Source organism: Euwallacea fornicatus, chromosome 10, assembly GCF_040115645.1.
Source record: "Euwallacea fornicatus isolate EFF26 chromosome 10, ASM4011564v1, whole genome shotgun sequence".
Taxonomy (NCBI): Eukaryota; Metazoa; Arthropoda; class Insecta; order Coleoptera; family Curculionidae; genus Euwallacea; species Euwallacea fornicatus.
Window position 1 is genome coordinate 859,789 of NC_089550.1, and position 17,745 is coordinate 877,533.

General features: G+C 36.5%; 1 protein-coding gene across 6 annotated transcripts; it reads right to left on the reverse strand.

Moving 5' to 3' along the window:
- Window positions 1-1,212: 1,212 nt before the first annotated feature.
- LOC136341435 (uncharacterized) lies at window positions 1,213-16,198 on the reverse strand. 6 transcript variants are annotated; one of them, XM_066286428.1, is made up of 5 exons: window positions 15,857-16,198; window positions 10,972-11,198; window positions 9,684-9,788; window positions 1,680-1,970; window positions 1,213-1,454 (listed from the first exon to the last, which is right to left on the reverse strand). In XM_066286428.1, exons 2-5 carry the CDS (start codon window positions 11,162-11,164, stop codon window positions 1,336-1,338), a joined length of 708 nt encoding a protein of 235 aa, XP_066142525.1. In that variant the 5' UTR covers window positions 11,165-11,198; window positions 15,857-16,198; the 3' UTR covers window positions 1,213-1,335. The 6 variants fall into 6 exon arrangements, with proteins under 6 accessions (XP_066142525.1, XP_066142528.1, XP_066142529.1 ...); XM_066286431.1 differs by having other exon boundaries at window positions 15,734-15,869; XM_066286432.1 differs by lacking the exon at window positions 15,857-16,198 and adding an exon at window positions 13,646-13,782.
- Window positions 16,199-17,745: the final 1,547 nt, after the last annotated feature.

A 17,745-nucleotide genomic window follows, 5' to 3' on the forward strand; every position in this document is an offset into this window, starting at 1 on the left:
ATTATTTCCATTCTGATAAGCCTATGCGGTGTCATCTATCTTTTCTTCATGTCCTTGTTTTAACGTGTAAATAGTAAAGAAAACCGAGCATTCAGATCCTAGAAATTTTGAATCCTTATTCCTGTTTTTCCTGCTCCAGTTAACACTTCCCGTATATAGGAGTTTTTGAGAGGCAGACTCTGTATTTGGCATATGACTGCACAGTTATCGAAAGATCCTTTAACATATCCAGTTTTAAGAGAACATGCCATGGCAAGATACTGCTCAATATCTGAAATTAACGCTGGACGAAGGGCTGATCTGGGGTCCGCACGTAAGGGCCGCCGTCGCTAAGACCACGGGGGCTGCGGACTTCCTACACCCTCTGCTTCCACGAAAAAAGCCACATCTCCGTCGATGGGAAAGTAAAACTAATGAAGTCCGTTGGGCAACCGAACCTCACGCATGGATCGGCTGCATGAGGACATGCCGCGGAATCTCATGCTAAACGGGATTAATGGGCTAAAAAGCATTTAGCTCCGAATGGCAATGAATGCACCCAATGTTAATTAGCAATGACGAAATTAATTTCAATTTGCATTGGCAGTCAGTGAGCAGCTTCGGAGCCGAGAAAACCTCTGAGTGGGCTGAAATACATCCAGACGAGTTACGCGGGGCGTTGGTGGATTACGCATTGGAGGTTGGAATGACTGAAGCATGATATCACTGTAGGATTTACAGTCGCAAAAACACTAGAGTACCAAAGTTTCTGCCTAGAGAAGTACGAACGGCATTAATCCGTACGATAATATTTTGTAATGCCGCAGCTTATCCCGGGCATCACTGACGAGGAAAAATCAAGGATTCATAGGATCAGGCTCGAAATGCTTAATACACGGGGTTTGTTGGGGAGCAAAATTTGTCCCCGGCTCGAAGTACGGGCTTCTAGGGGCGTCTTACTGAAAAGATCTAGTTTCCTCTATACCGCCGAAAAGTGTCCGGTTCGACGAAACGTACCGGGTGTGTTATTTAAAATTTACGGATCGATATTACTGCTGTTCAAACCGTAAATGTTAAAAAAACCATTCGTTTCGGTCTTATACGTAATAAATGGTCTGAGAAAATCTTGTGAATTAAACAGTAACCAATGCAGTTAGAAGGGGCCGACCGCCCGGTATATTTCAATAACTTGAATTTGTTCCTGTTCGTGGGTAAATCTTAAAACGCACGAAGTATTTTTTCCGTTCTTTAAATATATTAAATCAACATTCCGTACATAATGCGACAGCTGTTATTATTACATTAAATAAATAAAAATAAATATGTAAAATACTTCAGAGATGGTTCGCACGGTACTTATTTTCGGTACAAATACAAGCTAGTGCAACAGCATGCCGTTATTAGTTTATGTTCCCTGCAAGTGTTGGCATGCAAGAAACTACAGTCGGCGAATTGACACTGGTATGGAAGTTGATCTGCAACAAATGTAAGTAATTTTCATTTTGCATTATTTCGGTACTAGTGCAATAAGTAAGGTTTAAGTTACGATTTCCTAGAAAGGCGATGCCGTAACGTATCGGCCGCTGTAAAACGTTGCGTACGCATCGGCACGTCCGTGATTGAACGGGGAAGTATCATTAACGCAATATTGCCGTAACGCCCTTAAGGCCTAAAAGTTTAAAACTGCGGATAACGCTTACCGTATGGATTATTCGGATTATGACAACAGCAGGAATCGTGAAAGAGCTTCTCGCTGCAGTAGCCGTAAACGGAGGAGTCGCAGACTGGACATCTCCTCTTCACAGCGCCGTTGCTTCCAAACGAACTGCTTCCTAGTGAACTGCCTTCGAAAGTATTTCCGAATGGGGTGTAAGGCGCACTGTAGGGCTGACGTATTCCCAGGCCATTGGATAACCCCAAAAAGCTATTGTAGGGAGACTGGAGTGGGTTACCGCCAAAGGGTGAGGGATCAATGGCATTGTTGTAAATAGCTATTTGAAGAAGTCATAAATTATTTGACGAAAAAATACATAAATTTGTACGTTTTAAAAGATACGGGGTGTTGCAGAAGAACAACCACAAAATTTTGCGGATAGCAAGACATGTGTATGTATAGACAAATCTGATGTTAACTGGTAGGTCCAAAATTCATTCGCATCGTTCGTACGAATCAATGTTGAATAAACCTGGTCAATTAAGACGTCCAAGGGTAAGTCTATACTGTGTAAATCTGTAAAACTCGGTACGTATTACATTTCTTAATTGAGTGGTTTATGTTTTTCAAGCAGGTACTCGTTAAAGAATACGTAAAGACATAGCTCTTAGCAATTTTATGCTCTAAAAATGAATATCGATCCGCAAAAAAAGTCTAGCTGTTGCAACCCTCGAAATTCAAGTGTGTTGTAATCTACCTAAACTTTTGTCGGTCTTACACTGGACAACACCCTGTAATCTAGATATGTACAATAATACTTCAAAATTGCTTAATTTAAACTACGTACGATCGTGGTACTTACTGGTAGCTTTAGTCATGTAGCAACAAATCACAACAACAACACATTGATAAATATGATTAATATTTACAGCCATCGTTCTTACTATGATGTACTGCACCGCAGCTCTTTTCAATTTGAACCGTTGTAACAAATGGCTTATGTGAACTGAAGAAGTCGTCATTTAAGGCCTTCGAGAATTTGCATCTCATCTAACTGTATCTTCGTTCGTTGAACGCCCATTTTCATTTATTTCTTTTGGTTTTTGGTCTCAATTTTGCGCGGTCCATCGCATTTTAATCTACTGGAAATTTTATTACAAAGTTATTTAAATTGAATAACGGCGTAGATTTAATTGGTTTTCGGCAACCCAAAAGGATGTTAAAATGATGATATAACCAACTTGAAGGTTTCTGTCGGCATTGTAAGAGCGGGAGCTTGCTTGCGATAGGAATTGCTTAAAGCGTCATTATCAATGGTTATTTTTAGACATTTTTATGGTTCGTTTTAAAGGTGTTCAGGATTTTCGCCAACTTGTGTGGTTGTTCAGTGGGGACTCAACACCCCTCCTCCCGTTTTTGTGCCGCGCTGCACGCAATGGATGAAACTGAAATAGCCACACGTCTCTTGAGAACCATCGAAGATGCTGCGATACCTTCTAGAAATCTGAGCTTTTATTTAAGGGCTAAATTGCTGCTAACTTTAACATCGAGACAGTTAAACACTCAGTTACTATTTGAACACCTTCGGGTAAAGTAGATCAGATTTAAAATTGTCTTTTGCCATATTGTCTAAATTAGTAACTTGATCTTTAATCCTCTTAGGATGCCCAACACCCGCTTTCTCTTTCTACTTCTGCATTTTCCATCATTATATGAGATACGTGTTTTTGCTGAGGTCCTTAACACCCACTAACGCTCTTAGTTTTCAACTGCAGATGTTTACAATATTATATTTATGATATCTTAACGCTGCTACACTCGTAATGCCATTAAGATTATATTCAATCTCTTCTTTAAAATGATACTATATAATGTGTAACACTCTAAAACCAATAAAACTTATCGAAAAATAACATTTAGGATACTAAACACCTTTTGTCCATTTTCCTCTTGAGACGCGGTATTAAATACACCAATAGCTTCGTAGCACAAAAATGAATAAACGAACGTTTCTTAGTTTCGCCATCCTTTTAAATCTTCTTCTTGGAGTTCATTCTTCCAAGTTATCCAGACGTCCTAGAACTGTGCGAGGTAAGGCCATGAGGGCCCGCGCACCAAACTCTAGATTTATAGGGTTTTGGTGATGGTACTCAAGACACGTTTTACTCTTCTTATTGCAATATTGTCCAATTCTAGCTGCTTTGCGCACCCTTGGTTTAGGTCCCTGGTGTGTGGGTTGCCCTGACCATTTTTGTGACGATGATCCAAATATTATACAGGGATACTGTTGTGGATGTGCTGGTATTATCGGTAAGATAGGAATTTACTCACGACAAAAAGTTTTGAGTTGATGGTTCGATAATCAACCATTCGATTGCTAGTAGGAAGTATATTGTCCTCATTCGTATTTTTATTGTAGATAATCTACCAATCACATGTCCTTCGTCCCTAAGGTGCCCACTGAATATCTATCAATTATGCTCCCGTTACGAGTACATGATGTACTGTTGCTGCTAAACGTGGATTTTTGATAACAGCGAAACATGATCATTCATACGAGGATTTCCCGACGAAAATGGTCCTGTTTTGGCTAAATGTGCTGCTAGTAAACTATGAAGAGAAACCCGCACTTCCAGAATATACCCTCTTTTTATTGCGGGCAAATAAAATAATATAAATATTTAAATGTACTAAATGTGCCTGTGCGCATGCGTAATGAAACGTAAAGTTTAAGTGCGATGTTATAAATCACTCATATATAGAATATGTTTCGAAGGTGGCTTATCAAGTTATAGAATTTATTGTTGCAGTACTTAGCGGCGATGTCCCCAAATTATTAATGCCACACCGGTGACTCATCAACACGGGTGGTATTAGAACGCACAACCAATCTACGCTTTACTCGTACACAGTCTGTTTGCTTCTCAAGATTTTTTCCTTAAATAGTTTACCATAAAACGCCCTGTACATAGGGCGAATCTAAGCGCAACTCCATTACCTGCCACTAATCTCAATTCTAGATTGACGGTGGGGCCACGTGTTGCGCAATCGTGCGCGCACGCACTATACAAACAACGATTTTATTTTAAAGCTTTTATTGTCAAGAAATAAATATTAATAATTCAACATGAAATATAATGCCTCTTACCAGCTACCTGCTGAAATATATAAGACTAAAATCTTTAATACTTTTTATGAAAAGCCTAAAAAAATTGTGAAAGCGCATCAAGCCGCGATAACTTTGCCAGTGTTGAAATGCTCAAATCAAACATTTACTCATTGCAAAGCCACATAGAGACTGTATACCAACACTTTATTAGCTAGGTAGGTACCTACGGTATGAAACAGCAAGATCTAAACCACGTGGGCTGTAATATTTTTTATGGTTTGTGGAAATAAGCCACTTGGTTTCGGATAAAAATGTGATTTTCGTGCTTTTTAGATACATATACAAATTATATTTATACTGTGATAATTATATTTACAACACATAAGGCCAGTAACGCTAAGGCGAACATTCTGCTTAGACTTATCACGGATTGGGTACCACTATATCCGTACTTTTCTTTCCCTGTGAATAATAATTAAAAAAATTAGTCCGAAGTTTGCGAAAAATTTACTCACATTTTTGTAACAAATATTTATCACAGCAGCAAGTCCTTAAGCGGGTGTAGCGATTGCAATCCACAGCAACTGTGGTACACAGCTGAGTTCCAAGGTAACATGTGTGCGGTATGTATGGCAAAATTTCTGAAAATTTGGCATAATAAGTTATGAGTTTCGAATTTTGTACGAAAATTCACGTCGTACTTCTCCTTCGGTCAGGAGTTTAGTTCGGAATCTCAGAAACGAACGCTCGACTTCTAGAGATTTTTAGTTTTTTTTTGTTATGCGGTATGGACAAAATCAATTTCGCATACACAGAGCAAAATGAGTCACGATGGTCGACCGGTTATGACATAACCGCCGGCTAAGTGAATTGATAAAAATTTAGTGGGTACTATAAAATTACGATAGCAATCAATTGGACGTGATTTGCCTGACTAAATGCCATTAAGTATTTGCAGGACCTGTCTTCGAATTACCTCTAATGTATTCTTACTGTGAATTCGTCGGAACATCAAGAATGGACGGGCAGGTACACCTGGTGTTAGTCACATAGCGTCATATGCGACGTATTTAATTCACGTGTACACTATGTAACTTTTTTATTTTGGCTGATATCACAGCCAAAACCGCACAGCCCGCAGCTTCAGGTTAAATTCAAAGGAATTAAAAAATAAACTTTTCAACCGAGAATCAATGTCCATTGTTTCAATTAGTCCATAACTAAAAACTCGTTTATTGTTAATTTCTGAGAAATTGGAGGCGATAAGACAAAAATTGTTGCAATTCTATGTAGCAGCCAAAACAGTACACGCTAAAAGTTACGCAGTATTGAATAGTGTTTTGCCCGAAGAAGCCTCTATCAGCTCCCTGTTTGTTTCGTTATTACTACTATATTTTTTCAATATTTGAAACTCGTTTGCAAAAGGTTTGAAGCAAGTTTCAACATGAAGTTTACGAAAACGAAGCAATTGAGCGATGATCAAACGAAATTTATCGTTCAACATTTTCACGAAGGGAAAAGTTTGAGAGAGATATGAAAAATGTTGAAAAAAAAGCATTCAATAATAAAAGGTGTTGTTAATACCTTTGAAAAAGAAAATAAGAGAGCACGTTAGAAAAGAACATTACGCAACAAGAGGCTTTCGGATATTAATGAACGATGGATTATTCGAAGAATTACTAAAAAATCCCCAAATTAACTGCTGTCCAATTGGCTGCCGATGTGGCTACAGAATTAAACATTAAAGGTAGCCCCCAGACCATTCGAACGGTGTTAACATGAACATAATTTCCAAGCACGGGTAGTTCGGAAGAAGGCCCTATATCAGTGCCGTAAATCGCAAGAAACGAATAGAGCTTGCGAAACATTATCATAAAAACAAGAATTTCGACTTTTGGAAAGCTGTTCTTTTTGGCGATAGGAGCAAATATAACATCTAGGGAAGTAATGGACGTTAAATGATATGGCAAAAACCAAATAGAGAGCTAGACTCGCAGATAAAATGCAATGGCGGAGGGTCGGTAACGGTATGGAGATGTATGGCAGTCAATGGAGTGGGCGAATCACATTTCGTTGAAGGGACAATTAATAAATTCGTCTATCTATATATTTTAAAATAACACATGCGAAGCAGTGCAACAAAATTGGGCATTTGGGAATATTTGAAATTTTATGCTGATAATGGTCCAAAACATCTCATTCATAGCATAGTCGTTTCATTGCCCCAAGGTGTTGCAAACGCTCCCACAACCTCCCAATTTAAATGTTATAGAACATTTATAGAATATTCTAGGAAAAAAAATTAGATAACGAAACATTTTTAAGAAAAATCAACTAAAAACTGCCCTTCGGGAGGAATGGGATAATATTCATCCCTTAGTAACTGAAAACCTAGCGAAGGCAACGTCACGGCGGTTAAAAATGGTAGTGGAGCAAAAGGGGTATCCAGCAAAATATTAATTGTTGAATAAAGTTTTTTTTCTATATATATGTAGTACATATGTACATGTGTAGTTATACATATACTGTGTACGGTTTTGGCTATTGCTTAGATTTAGTATCTTTTTAATTAAATCAGCCGTTGTTTCTGTTGAGTCAGAAATAAGGTAGTATTAATTGTTGGTCAAATAAAGATAATTAAGACTGAATAAGTTTTCTTCTCAAACACTTAAAAAATAACACCCTGATAAGTAACGCAAGGATGTGCGGTTTTGGTTATGATACACTGTAGAAACTCTGGTAACACCGTTTGATTCATCATGAAATGGTGTTCTATACCGCTTTGGTTTGAGAAACATTTCTAGGCAAACTACTTTGTTGAACAGAAGATTTATTTCCTGCGAGATATAGCTTAAATTTGTAATTTATATAATTTACGCAGAAGTAGGTGGAATGAATATGAAGGAAATAATAAAATTGCGATCACGTAATCTTGATTAACTCTATAAACATTTCAGAAATATTGTCGTGGTATGGCAATAAAATATACATGAATGCGCCGTCCATGAATGTATAATATATTACGACACCATGTCAGGTGAAATTAATTAAATCATTTTACTTCGATCTAACAAATTTTTTAATTGATCGATTCTAATGATCAAGAATAATTATCTACTCATTATGCCGATGATGACGTCACATCACTTGTACGACAAAGGCCGATGGAAGGCGAAAATAATCGAAAAACGCAATTGGCGGAAATTATCCCCAATCGTTATTTTCAGCGTTCACGCCGGATTAAATTTAAAAAAAGGTGATCTTCGACCAGTTTATTCCAGGACATCTGACATGAGTGCTTTCGAAAAATAAGTTTTTTTTGAAAATATACAGCGTGATCCATTTGTTTTGGGGTCGGTCTTTAAAAAGTTTATCGATTGTGCGATTCAGCCCGGATTTGCTTGATAAACTGCGCATTTTCAGCAAAAATGGCCTGGTCGACGTCACATTCAAGGCCCACTACGACAGTTTCTAGGAGCGACATTTTAATAAATCATATTAGCGATTTTTTTAGGAAAAATCTGTGCACGCCACTGGCCTGGCCACCCCTCAAAACGGGCCTGTACAAAATTTCATCGAAAAATTTTGAATAATAACAATTTTGTAGAAGAATTAAAAATGTAGACTCGGTAGTTACTCACCTTCAACAATTCATAGTCGGCTATGGCGAGCAAGCGAAGCGTTCAACTGTCAAACAAACGCAACTAAACATCAACATCGGTTTTAGAACTTATTTGTGCTTAATACGAATTAAATTATTAATCATGATTATCATGGAAAATTGAAGTGTACGGGAAAAAACAGGAATTGTTCGTCTTGTTGGTGACAACGCGCTTTCGACGGCTGAAGCCGCGGCAAAATGCAGAATTCAACATCGGACATCCAGATAGACCAGTAAGTCGAAGTATTGTGCAACGCATAAATAACATTTTCGATTGAACTTTCACGAAATTTCATTAAAAAAATGAAAAAGTTTTCATTTCTTTTTGTTTTATTTGTTCTGTATATGCCTAAAACCACAACTAAGTTGTTATAACCTATAAATTTTTGAAAACAACTAAGCACCTAATGTGCATTTTTAATTCTTCAACAAAATCGTTATTACTCAAAATTTTTCGATGAAATTTCGTACGGGCCCGTTTTGAGGTGTGGCCAATCCAGTGGCGTGTACAGATTTTTCCTAAAAAAATCGCTAATATGATTTATTAAAATTTCGCTCCTAGAAGCAGTCGTAGCAGGCGTTGAATTTGATATCAACGAGGCCGTTTTTGCAGAAAACCTGCAGTTTATCAAGCTCTACAGTTAACAAAAAATCCGAGCTAAATCGCACAATCGACAAACTTTTTACAGACTGACCCCAGAACAAATGGGTCACACTGTAGAAATAGTAAAGGTAAACAATTTCTTTGCTGGATTAAAAAATCTTAAAATTTTGTACTTTCACAATTTATTAAGTATTTTATTCGCGTTAGTAATGCATTTTAAAACGGGGATTCCCCCGAACAATTCTCCATTTCAGCGTTATTATATCTAATAAGTGACGAGATTAGGCAGATACACAGCTCCTGCAATTTCCAGTAGTTAAAACAAATTTTCGCCCGTATTACTACATGTGCTAATAGTTTTAAAAACAAGCCTAAAATGACAATTAAGGAATTAACCTTAATTAACTGTGATCATCAGTAATTAAGCTATATCACGCAGGCTTAATTGTTCATTTTACGTTGTTTTTTACGCGGTTTAGCGAAACCGACTGGTGTAGTATTACGACACAGATATTGTCCGTTTTTAAGTGTAAAGATGGAAATAACGTCAACGTAAATAACAATTTATAAATTACAAAGCTTTATTGAACAGTTATATTTTCTACGGGATACAAGTTTGAAATTCTCTTTCGGAATTTCAACTCCAAGAGAGAGTTCCAATGAAAACCTTGCTTACCATGATACCTTCTATCACAACAACAATGATCACTGATGAGGTCCGAGCTTGTGCAGTAATGCTTTTCTTCTTTGGTACATTCTTGACAGCCTGCAGGTACGTTGACTGGAAGATAACAACATTTGATACAATTGCAATTTTTCATCATGAGTTTTCCATTTAAAGCGCTACGCAAATAGAGAAATTTTTTGGCAAATAATCCCGAAAGCAATTTAACCTCTTAATGGACTTAATCAACCTCTTTATTCTGGATGCAAATATTTATACACGCGAGGTGAAGTCTCTGTTTAAAATTAGTCGGTTCAATGAGGATTTCAAGAAGGTATTTCAAGTATCTCATTAAAAAAGTTATTATTGGCATAGTCGTCCATGTGAAATATCTATCGATAAATTGATTTAAGTGGCACAGAAAGACTGGACCCCTAAAAATGTGTTTATTACGTAATTTAGGTATTAGGTCAGATTTAATAGAAATGTCTAGTAGCGATGATAAAAAAAAGAACCTTCAGCTGACCGAAATTTATTATGTTCATATAATAGACAATCCAAATTGCAAAATTACATGGCCGATACAAGCGTTTTTACCTTCATACATACTCTTTTTTTCCGAAAAAAAGTAATTTGCGTTATGCTTATTTAACTCACATAAAACTCAATTTTAGACATAATTACTACAAAGACCGATTGGGAGTAATCTAAATCGCCACATAATGGCTTTTTATTGTCTATTTGCGATGAAGCTAATGAAGTGAAGAATGAATTCAATTTTTTAACAGAAAAACACGACAATCGCTTTGACCTTGTGACAATTTTCATTTATTTACTGTAAATTGAGCTACTGGAATGGCAAATTATGTTTTGAAATGAAACATTATTACCTATTTTCGAACACTTGTGTGTGTAGTACTCGCCACTAGTTTATAGACCGTAAAAGTCTTGGCCGGATATATTAAGTATAACGAAGATAAATTTAGCTGCATTTTGTTGGAATTTTCCATAACTTCAAATAAAAACGCTCGCAAATGAGGAAGTAGAAATTCATTCCAACCCAAATTCTATCTAGGTTTGGATCCCTAGAAAATTTGAGAAGAAGCTCAGAAATGAACCATTTAGATAATAAGCTCGAACCAACTTGGATCTTCGAAACCAAAACAAGTTCAAGAACATTTTGGAAATTTGAAGTTAAATTCGGGACGAAGCAAACTCATTGTTCAAACGAAGTCAAGTATGCACACATACTTTTATTCAATTTTAAAATGACTGTAAAGTACAATAGGTTCACACTTACTTGAATTTAAATCTGTGCATAAAGCAACATTCCTAGCTTGGGTGGCTGATATTTCATGTTCTATAATATATTCCTCGTACTTGATTTTCTTCACATTGTCCATATCTCTATCAATAGCAGGATTTGCCGCGATGATAGTAGCAACGCAAGAAAGTAGGAAAACTGTTAAGTTGAAGTAGGAAATTGACATCATTTTTCATCTTGGGGATTGTTGAGAACGACTGAACCTGGAGGAAAAACGTAATTGAAAAATAGGTATTGAGCGAATGGAAAAAATCAAATTGTATCTCCTTAATATCGTAAAAATGGTAATCCGCACGTTGTGAAGGTGAATGAGTTGTGAGGTCAATCAAGCTTAAAAGTGGTCGTGAACTCTTTTAGGGTTCGTTTAGGTTCCTTCAAATTGGGAATGTAGCGCCAGAAATGTAAATCCAACTAAAAGTAACTTAAGGTCAAAGGAAAATAACTAATGGATTGTCTTCTTGAATAGAAAAACATCCTTCAAGTAAGAATGATTAACAGTGGAGGCAAATTATGGTATTAAATTATGCGAACATGATAAATCGAGTTTCTACATAAAATCCCGGGCAAATAGCTTTATACAAAAATTCTTTAGTTTCTTATTTGAAATATTACATTAACACCTATGTGACAATCATATCAGATTTATTAGAAACAACCATTTTTCATTAAAATTGTACAAGGAGTGCGAAGTTGATTAAAAAAATAGCGAAAATATATGTTCAGTATTTAGTTATTTTATTACTTTTTTTTATTAGTTATATATTCTGCATTAGTTTTAAATTTTCGATGAATTACTTATAATCGAAGGACAATTACATGAATCAAATGCTACGCAGTTTGATAATTCTTATATACTTTTTTAAAAGAAAAAATCCAAAAAAGTTAGTGACTATTTCCGTATTTACTTATCAGTGAAATGTTTAATTTCTGGTGTAGAATATTTGGCGAATGAATTTCTCAGAATAAAATAGCGTAATTTGATCAGTAAAGAAAGTCATATTTGCTACATTGAAAGTGGGGAACTACAGCTTCCTAGTACCCGCCGTCTCTTGAAGTACATGTAGAACTTTATGATTCAAGTATCTATTGATATTAGACAAACATTTCAAAGAGAAATTCCACATAAATAACTGTTCAATGGGTTGTTCAGGTAATTAACACTTAAGTTAAAAATTAACACGCAAGTATTTCATAGAAATGAGGACATATTTTTCTGTTTAATTATAAATGAACAAACACCTTAAGAAAAAAGAGAAAAATTAAAAAAATTATGAAAGTTCAGCATATTTTCGAAAGTATCGACAACACTGTTCATTTGGAAACGTTTTTTTTTTTTATTAAAAATTCTCAAATTCTGCAAATTTGCTCTGCAAATTTAACAAGCCTGACCGCTACGTCTTTCTTTTAAACACTGCGTTTTTTATCTGTTGCTCTAGGTCATAGAGGGAGTTAATAGCTGAAAGTTTAGGTCACGCAACTAGAGGCTAAAAAAAGAACAATCCATCCAGAACACACATAGAAACCGCTCCAATCTTCAGAATTTTTCATTCAAACAAAATGGAAAGATTTAATGGAGCGCGTGCGTAGTAACCCGTAAAATTCTCATGAAGCATCGGGGAAGATTGACAATTTCTATTGGCAGAACCTCAGAACCGCGTTGAAACCAGAAATCGTCAATAGGATGGAAACGTAAGGCGTTGATTACGTCACTTTCTATCTACCATCAAACATTTGACTAACACACGAGTTGATCTCACACGTGCCTCTGATACTCAACGCCTACTGGGAGTTTTTTTTAATGATCACCCTGTATATAGTCATCCTGTTTGTTATAATATTCCGAGCTCATCTTATTCACCCTTTGCATACAACACAAGTGCGACGATGAATCGTTTAGATTTATTCAAGAAACGATTCCAAAAGCATCTGCTACTTGCATAAAGCATCATTTCGATCAACAATAACGAAGCACAAGGCCAAGACTTTAAAGACCGAATTGATGTGCTAATGATAACGAATATCAAACTACGTAACGTCGTCAATTGACAAAGCAAAAACAATGCAAAAATGCGTTACTCACAACGCTGATTAGAAAAGAGTCATTCAACCTGAACTTCGAATAGCACTGCATATGCCCACTGACCCCCATCGTTAAACGAATCGACCTTTTTCAGTGTTAATTGAAAGAAGTTGATAAGTTACAAGACCAACAACCACGTTTATCATTGAAAGAACTTTATCAAATAACAGATATTTCTACTACAAGAAATGGTGAGAAATCCGTTACTGGAAATATTTCCTTCAAGTCACGACATAGTTGCGATTATTGGTGAGGTTCTAAAATGTTGAATCAATAGATATGCTTAAGTGGTTTCGTTCAACTGCGGGGTTGTTAGGGTGAATAACCCCTAAATTTGAAGCTTAAAAAATTGAAAGGGCTAAAATACGTGAACCGACTGTACCTACATGCAGGCCCCTTTTGTAAACTTTGAATGAAGTGGAGCTAAAGTAGAAAACGTGTTGGCTGTAAAAAGGGACTTCAATGCACTTCGAAAAAGGGGAGGACGTTTTTATAAGGAAATCGAACATAACGCGTACTTACATGAAAATTTGCTAGCAACTACCACACATTTTACCTTTAAGCACCTACCTTCGCATGGTTAATAAAGACTCCTCATGCTTAAAACGCTATCAGAAAACAAACTGTTGTCAGCAAATAAAACACCCCGTTTTCAAGATAAGTAAAGATGCTTTTGTTAAATGTTTATTATTGAAAAAGAATAATGTGAGCAAGAAATGAATTAACTGCTGATCGATAAGAGCTACGCAAATAATAGCCGGATAATTGGTTTAAGGTAAATGGTTGTTTAGGTGTAGATGCGATTTCATGGTGGTATTGAACCGTATCTAAGTGAAACCGCAATAAGGTTGATTATGATTCATTGAGGAAATCTTTTGCATTGAATATTTAACTAATTACCATTGAAGCTTTGTTTGAGCATAGAGTTGGTTATTATTACCCTAAGGAGTTTGAAGAACAAAGTATTTATAAGACGTGCAAGGGATCGCTTTGACAAACATCATTTTAATAGTTTTGTAGTAAATAAAAATCTGTCTGGAAGATCGTTTTTCACAATTATTTCGAAAATTACAGTCAACATTGACCTTTATACTATAATCAATTTCGTTAATGTGCTTTTCAATATAATTTTAATTAGATCTAATTATCTTTTTCTTGACTTAAACTCGCATCATATGCTTAAGACTTATTCGCGCAGAAGCAACGTGCAGTATCGACTTTGATGAACCAGGTTTCATATAATTTAAATGTGCGGAGAAGCGGATGTTAAGTAGGTATGTTGCCCTTAGGAGAATGAGTTTTAATATTTTCAGGGGAGGGTCCATTAACATTGCAGATCGTCCTAGTCAAAAAGACCGCATTTTTTACCCCATTTTCTTCCAATATTTTGTTCTTCTTTTAGTTCAATTCGATATTTGTGAACAAAGAAGTTGTCGGCTTCTGAATAAAATTTATTTGTTTTATTTGCTTAAATAATGTTTTTTGCAAGGTATCAAGCTGAATAAAAAATGAAATATTTAGAAATAATGTGGCTCAAATTGAATTGTATGGCGATATTTTTAAGCACTATCCATTAAAGCCTCCATAAGTTAAGAAGGAAGAGTGCATGATTACTTCATCCAGTACGCAATGATAACAGATTTGGCAAAAAGGGCATGATGCATGATTCTTGATCAGTGCACTTACAACAATGAAATAAAACGCTCTAACTGATCTAACAATCTCAGAACCTACACTATAGAGGTGAACTTGCGCTATCAGAGATTAACGCTCCAGGATTGTGCCCTTTTTGCACGGTTTTGCTTAAATCCTCTTGCAGCACTTACCCCGATGAGTAATTCTGCGAATTGCTTTTCGCTTTATAGAACCCCAAATTTAAATATGCGGCCAAAACAATTAGATTAACAATCAACCCCCCCAAGGTTTATTATGAAATTGATGTTATCACTATTCGCTCCGCTGTGTCGGGTGAATTACTCAGGTTCGGAATACGAGCAGAAATCTTTCAATATATATGGAGAGATGTTGAGTACCTAGTTGGCCCTACGTATTTCAGAAATATAATACATTGTGCCGCGAAGGGAATTTCTAATTTTTAAAACGTGGATTTGAAGCTAGTAAACGCAGAGTCGCACACCACACAGTTTTCAACAATTAAAATCAGCCAAGAAATAATCGGAATAGTGCCGAAGGCAGCCCCAACCAATCCAAAAAAAAAGACTAACAAAAAGTAGATTAAAAAAATCATTCAGAATTTTGAAATTTCGTAGGAACTTTTAGCGATGGCGCAGACCGTGGATAATCGCGAAAATTGAATTCCATATGAAAAAATACGGGGACACTAAAAGGGTTCAAAAAAGTGAAGACGGTAAAAAAAATTGTCGTTTTTACTAGTGAAAGTTCCTAATGAAAAACGCAGTACGCCACTGATTACCGCGGGCTAAGGCAGCTATTCAGCAGCCCTGCATTGAGAAGTCCTGGCGATAAAGCAGCAGAACGAAATTTTTCTTGGAGTAAAACTCTATTCATCTCGTCAAACTTTGAAGATTTAAGGACTCCCGACAAAACCACGCGTGCCACTGATTTTGAAAAATATTAGACAAATTAATAATTTTCAGTTCACGTACATCGATTTAAAAATACCGGGGCCGTACTTACATACAATTCAAAATCACCAAAACGTGAATCGGAAAATTGCCGTTGGTCGCCCCACATTTTTAAACATTTTCGGGGAACCCCCACATTGTACGAGCTTCGCAATTAAAAAGCGTTGGTACTAACCGTAAAATAACAGAACTGCTCAAAAACTCAAATCCCGCTCACATATTTCCCACAAAATCACACCCAGGTTTCATCGTCAAACTGGTTCGCAAACTTCAACTCTACGACGCTATGGGCGTCTGGACGCCGCCGAATCGAGCGCGCATTCGTCGCGTCTCCAATCGAAACAATCGGAAATCGACCACTTGGACAATCGATGCTCGGTCGGTGTACGCACTCACAACGGGTCACAATGCAATGGAAGTGATACAAGTTCAATGTGATCATGCGAAGTGGGCAAAGTTACTTTGCTGCCCACTTTACCGCTTTAGCAAGTGCGCGTTAATGCGTGACTCACGATAACGTATGTGAGGCAAGGGCGGAAAAGCTGTAGAACTTTTCTTGGGTTACGCTACTTTCTGGGAAACTAGGCCGCGAAACTTGGTTAGTTCTAAGCAGTGCGGTCTATTGCGTGTTTAATTAAATACGAGGAGAGTTCTGACCCCGGAAGCCATAAACGTCGTGATATTGGGCGAATTCAATCAAAAAATAGAAAGGCTTTGACCATTCAAATATCGCTGCCTATGCAGGATATGAAACTATGAGACTCTGCCTTCAACGCTCGACTCTCATAACTGCCTAACTGCTATATAGTTATGACAAAGCGCAGTGCACTATTTACAGAGATTTGATTCAATAATCGTAACTGTAACTTATAAAGGGGCCCGTTTCTGGGGCTCAACCATGAGAATGCCGGTAACCGCATAACAGACGAGTTCGGCTAAATCGGGACGGAGTTGTGAAGTTTGAAGGTCACAAATGTCCCATTTCGAAATAGAAAAAAGGCTGATGGCTTTCCGAGGTACTCGAAAAAAGCTGAAATTTTTGAAAAATGTTTCTACTTCATTTTTAACATTCGACAACGACAAACATCTAGGTCCGCATTAAAAAAAGCTTTTGGTTGGTATCGATATCTTGAACGTCGATTTTCACATTGGGATGGTGACAACATGTTGTAGAAGGGACAAAAACGAAAAACAATTTTATTAAATTTTTTATTACTACTTTAGCTCAAAAAAGCGTTAATTGAAACGGTTTAAAGCGCGGAATTGTCGGATTAGTACCCACAAATTGACTTCTCACTAGGCGTAACTATTTTACTTCCAACAACGCCTATCCACTTCCTTTACATTTCGGCAGACACCGATAGTGTATCCGCAATGCATTTTAATATATCCTTGCTTACTCGGTTTTTACTCACAAGACCAACTAGCGTTGAAATAAAAGTGCAGATTGAAAGGGTGCAATTTTAGAATGGACTTTTTGTGCTTTAAGCACTTATTAAGCGTCTAATATACCAGATGTTACGATGCCCGGCAATTTGAAAAGGGTCGCTAATCCACTCTGGTTCATTTTTTGCACTATTGCCCACGTAAGTGGGGCCCATGGTATCTACCTATGGTTCAAATCACGTAACTTCTTCAAACAAAACAATCACGTAACGACTTGTGCATGTCACAGACTTCATATCGACAGTGATGCCACATCTTTTTAAAGTTGAGGTGTAGCAGGAACTTGTCAGATATTGGTGCGATGTGTTATTAAAATTTTAATTTTCATCGCCAAAGTTGATTTTAAAAAAATGCAACGGTTTTAAACAGCAATTTAAACCAATAAAATATCAAAAAAATAGATATTTAGACATTCAAAATGTATCTTTATCCATTTTTAGCGTATTAAATTTTTGTAACTTGTCATTTTACGTAAGCGATTCTCAATTATTATGTTTTGTGACGTGAAAAAGTCACGCGATTTGGACCGTATACGCTGAATTCATTACTGAATTAGAATGACAATAACTTTTTAGAGGCTCCAGATTGCTTCCAGTTATTTATAGAAATCACGTTGAA

Bases quoted from the DNA above. Each gene is read 5' to 3' on its own strand.
- LOC136341435 (XM_066286428.1), bottom strand. From the start codon at position 11,164: ATGATGTCAATTTCCTACTTCAACTTAACAGTTTTCCTACTTTCTTGC. The intron at 9,789-10,971 runs GTAAGTGTGAAC...GTTATCTTCCAG, and splicing joins ATGCACAGATTTAAATTCAA to TCAACGTACCTGCAGGCTGT. The intron at 1,971-9,683 runs GTAAGCAAGGTT...TTCTTCAAATAG, and splicing joins TTGTGATAGAAGGTATCATG to CTATTTACAACAATGCCATT.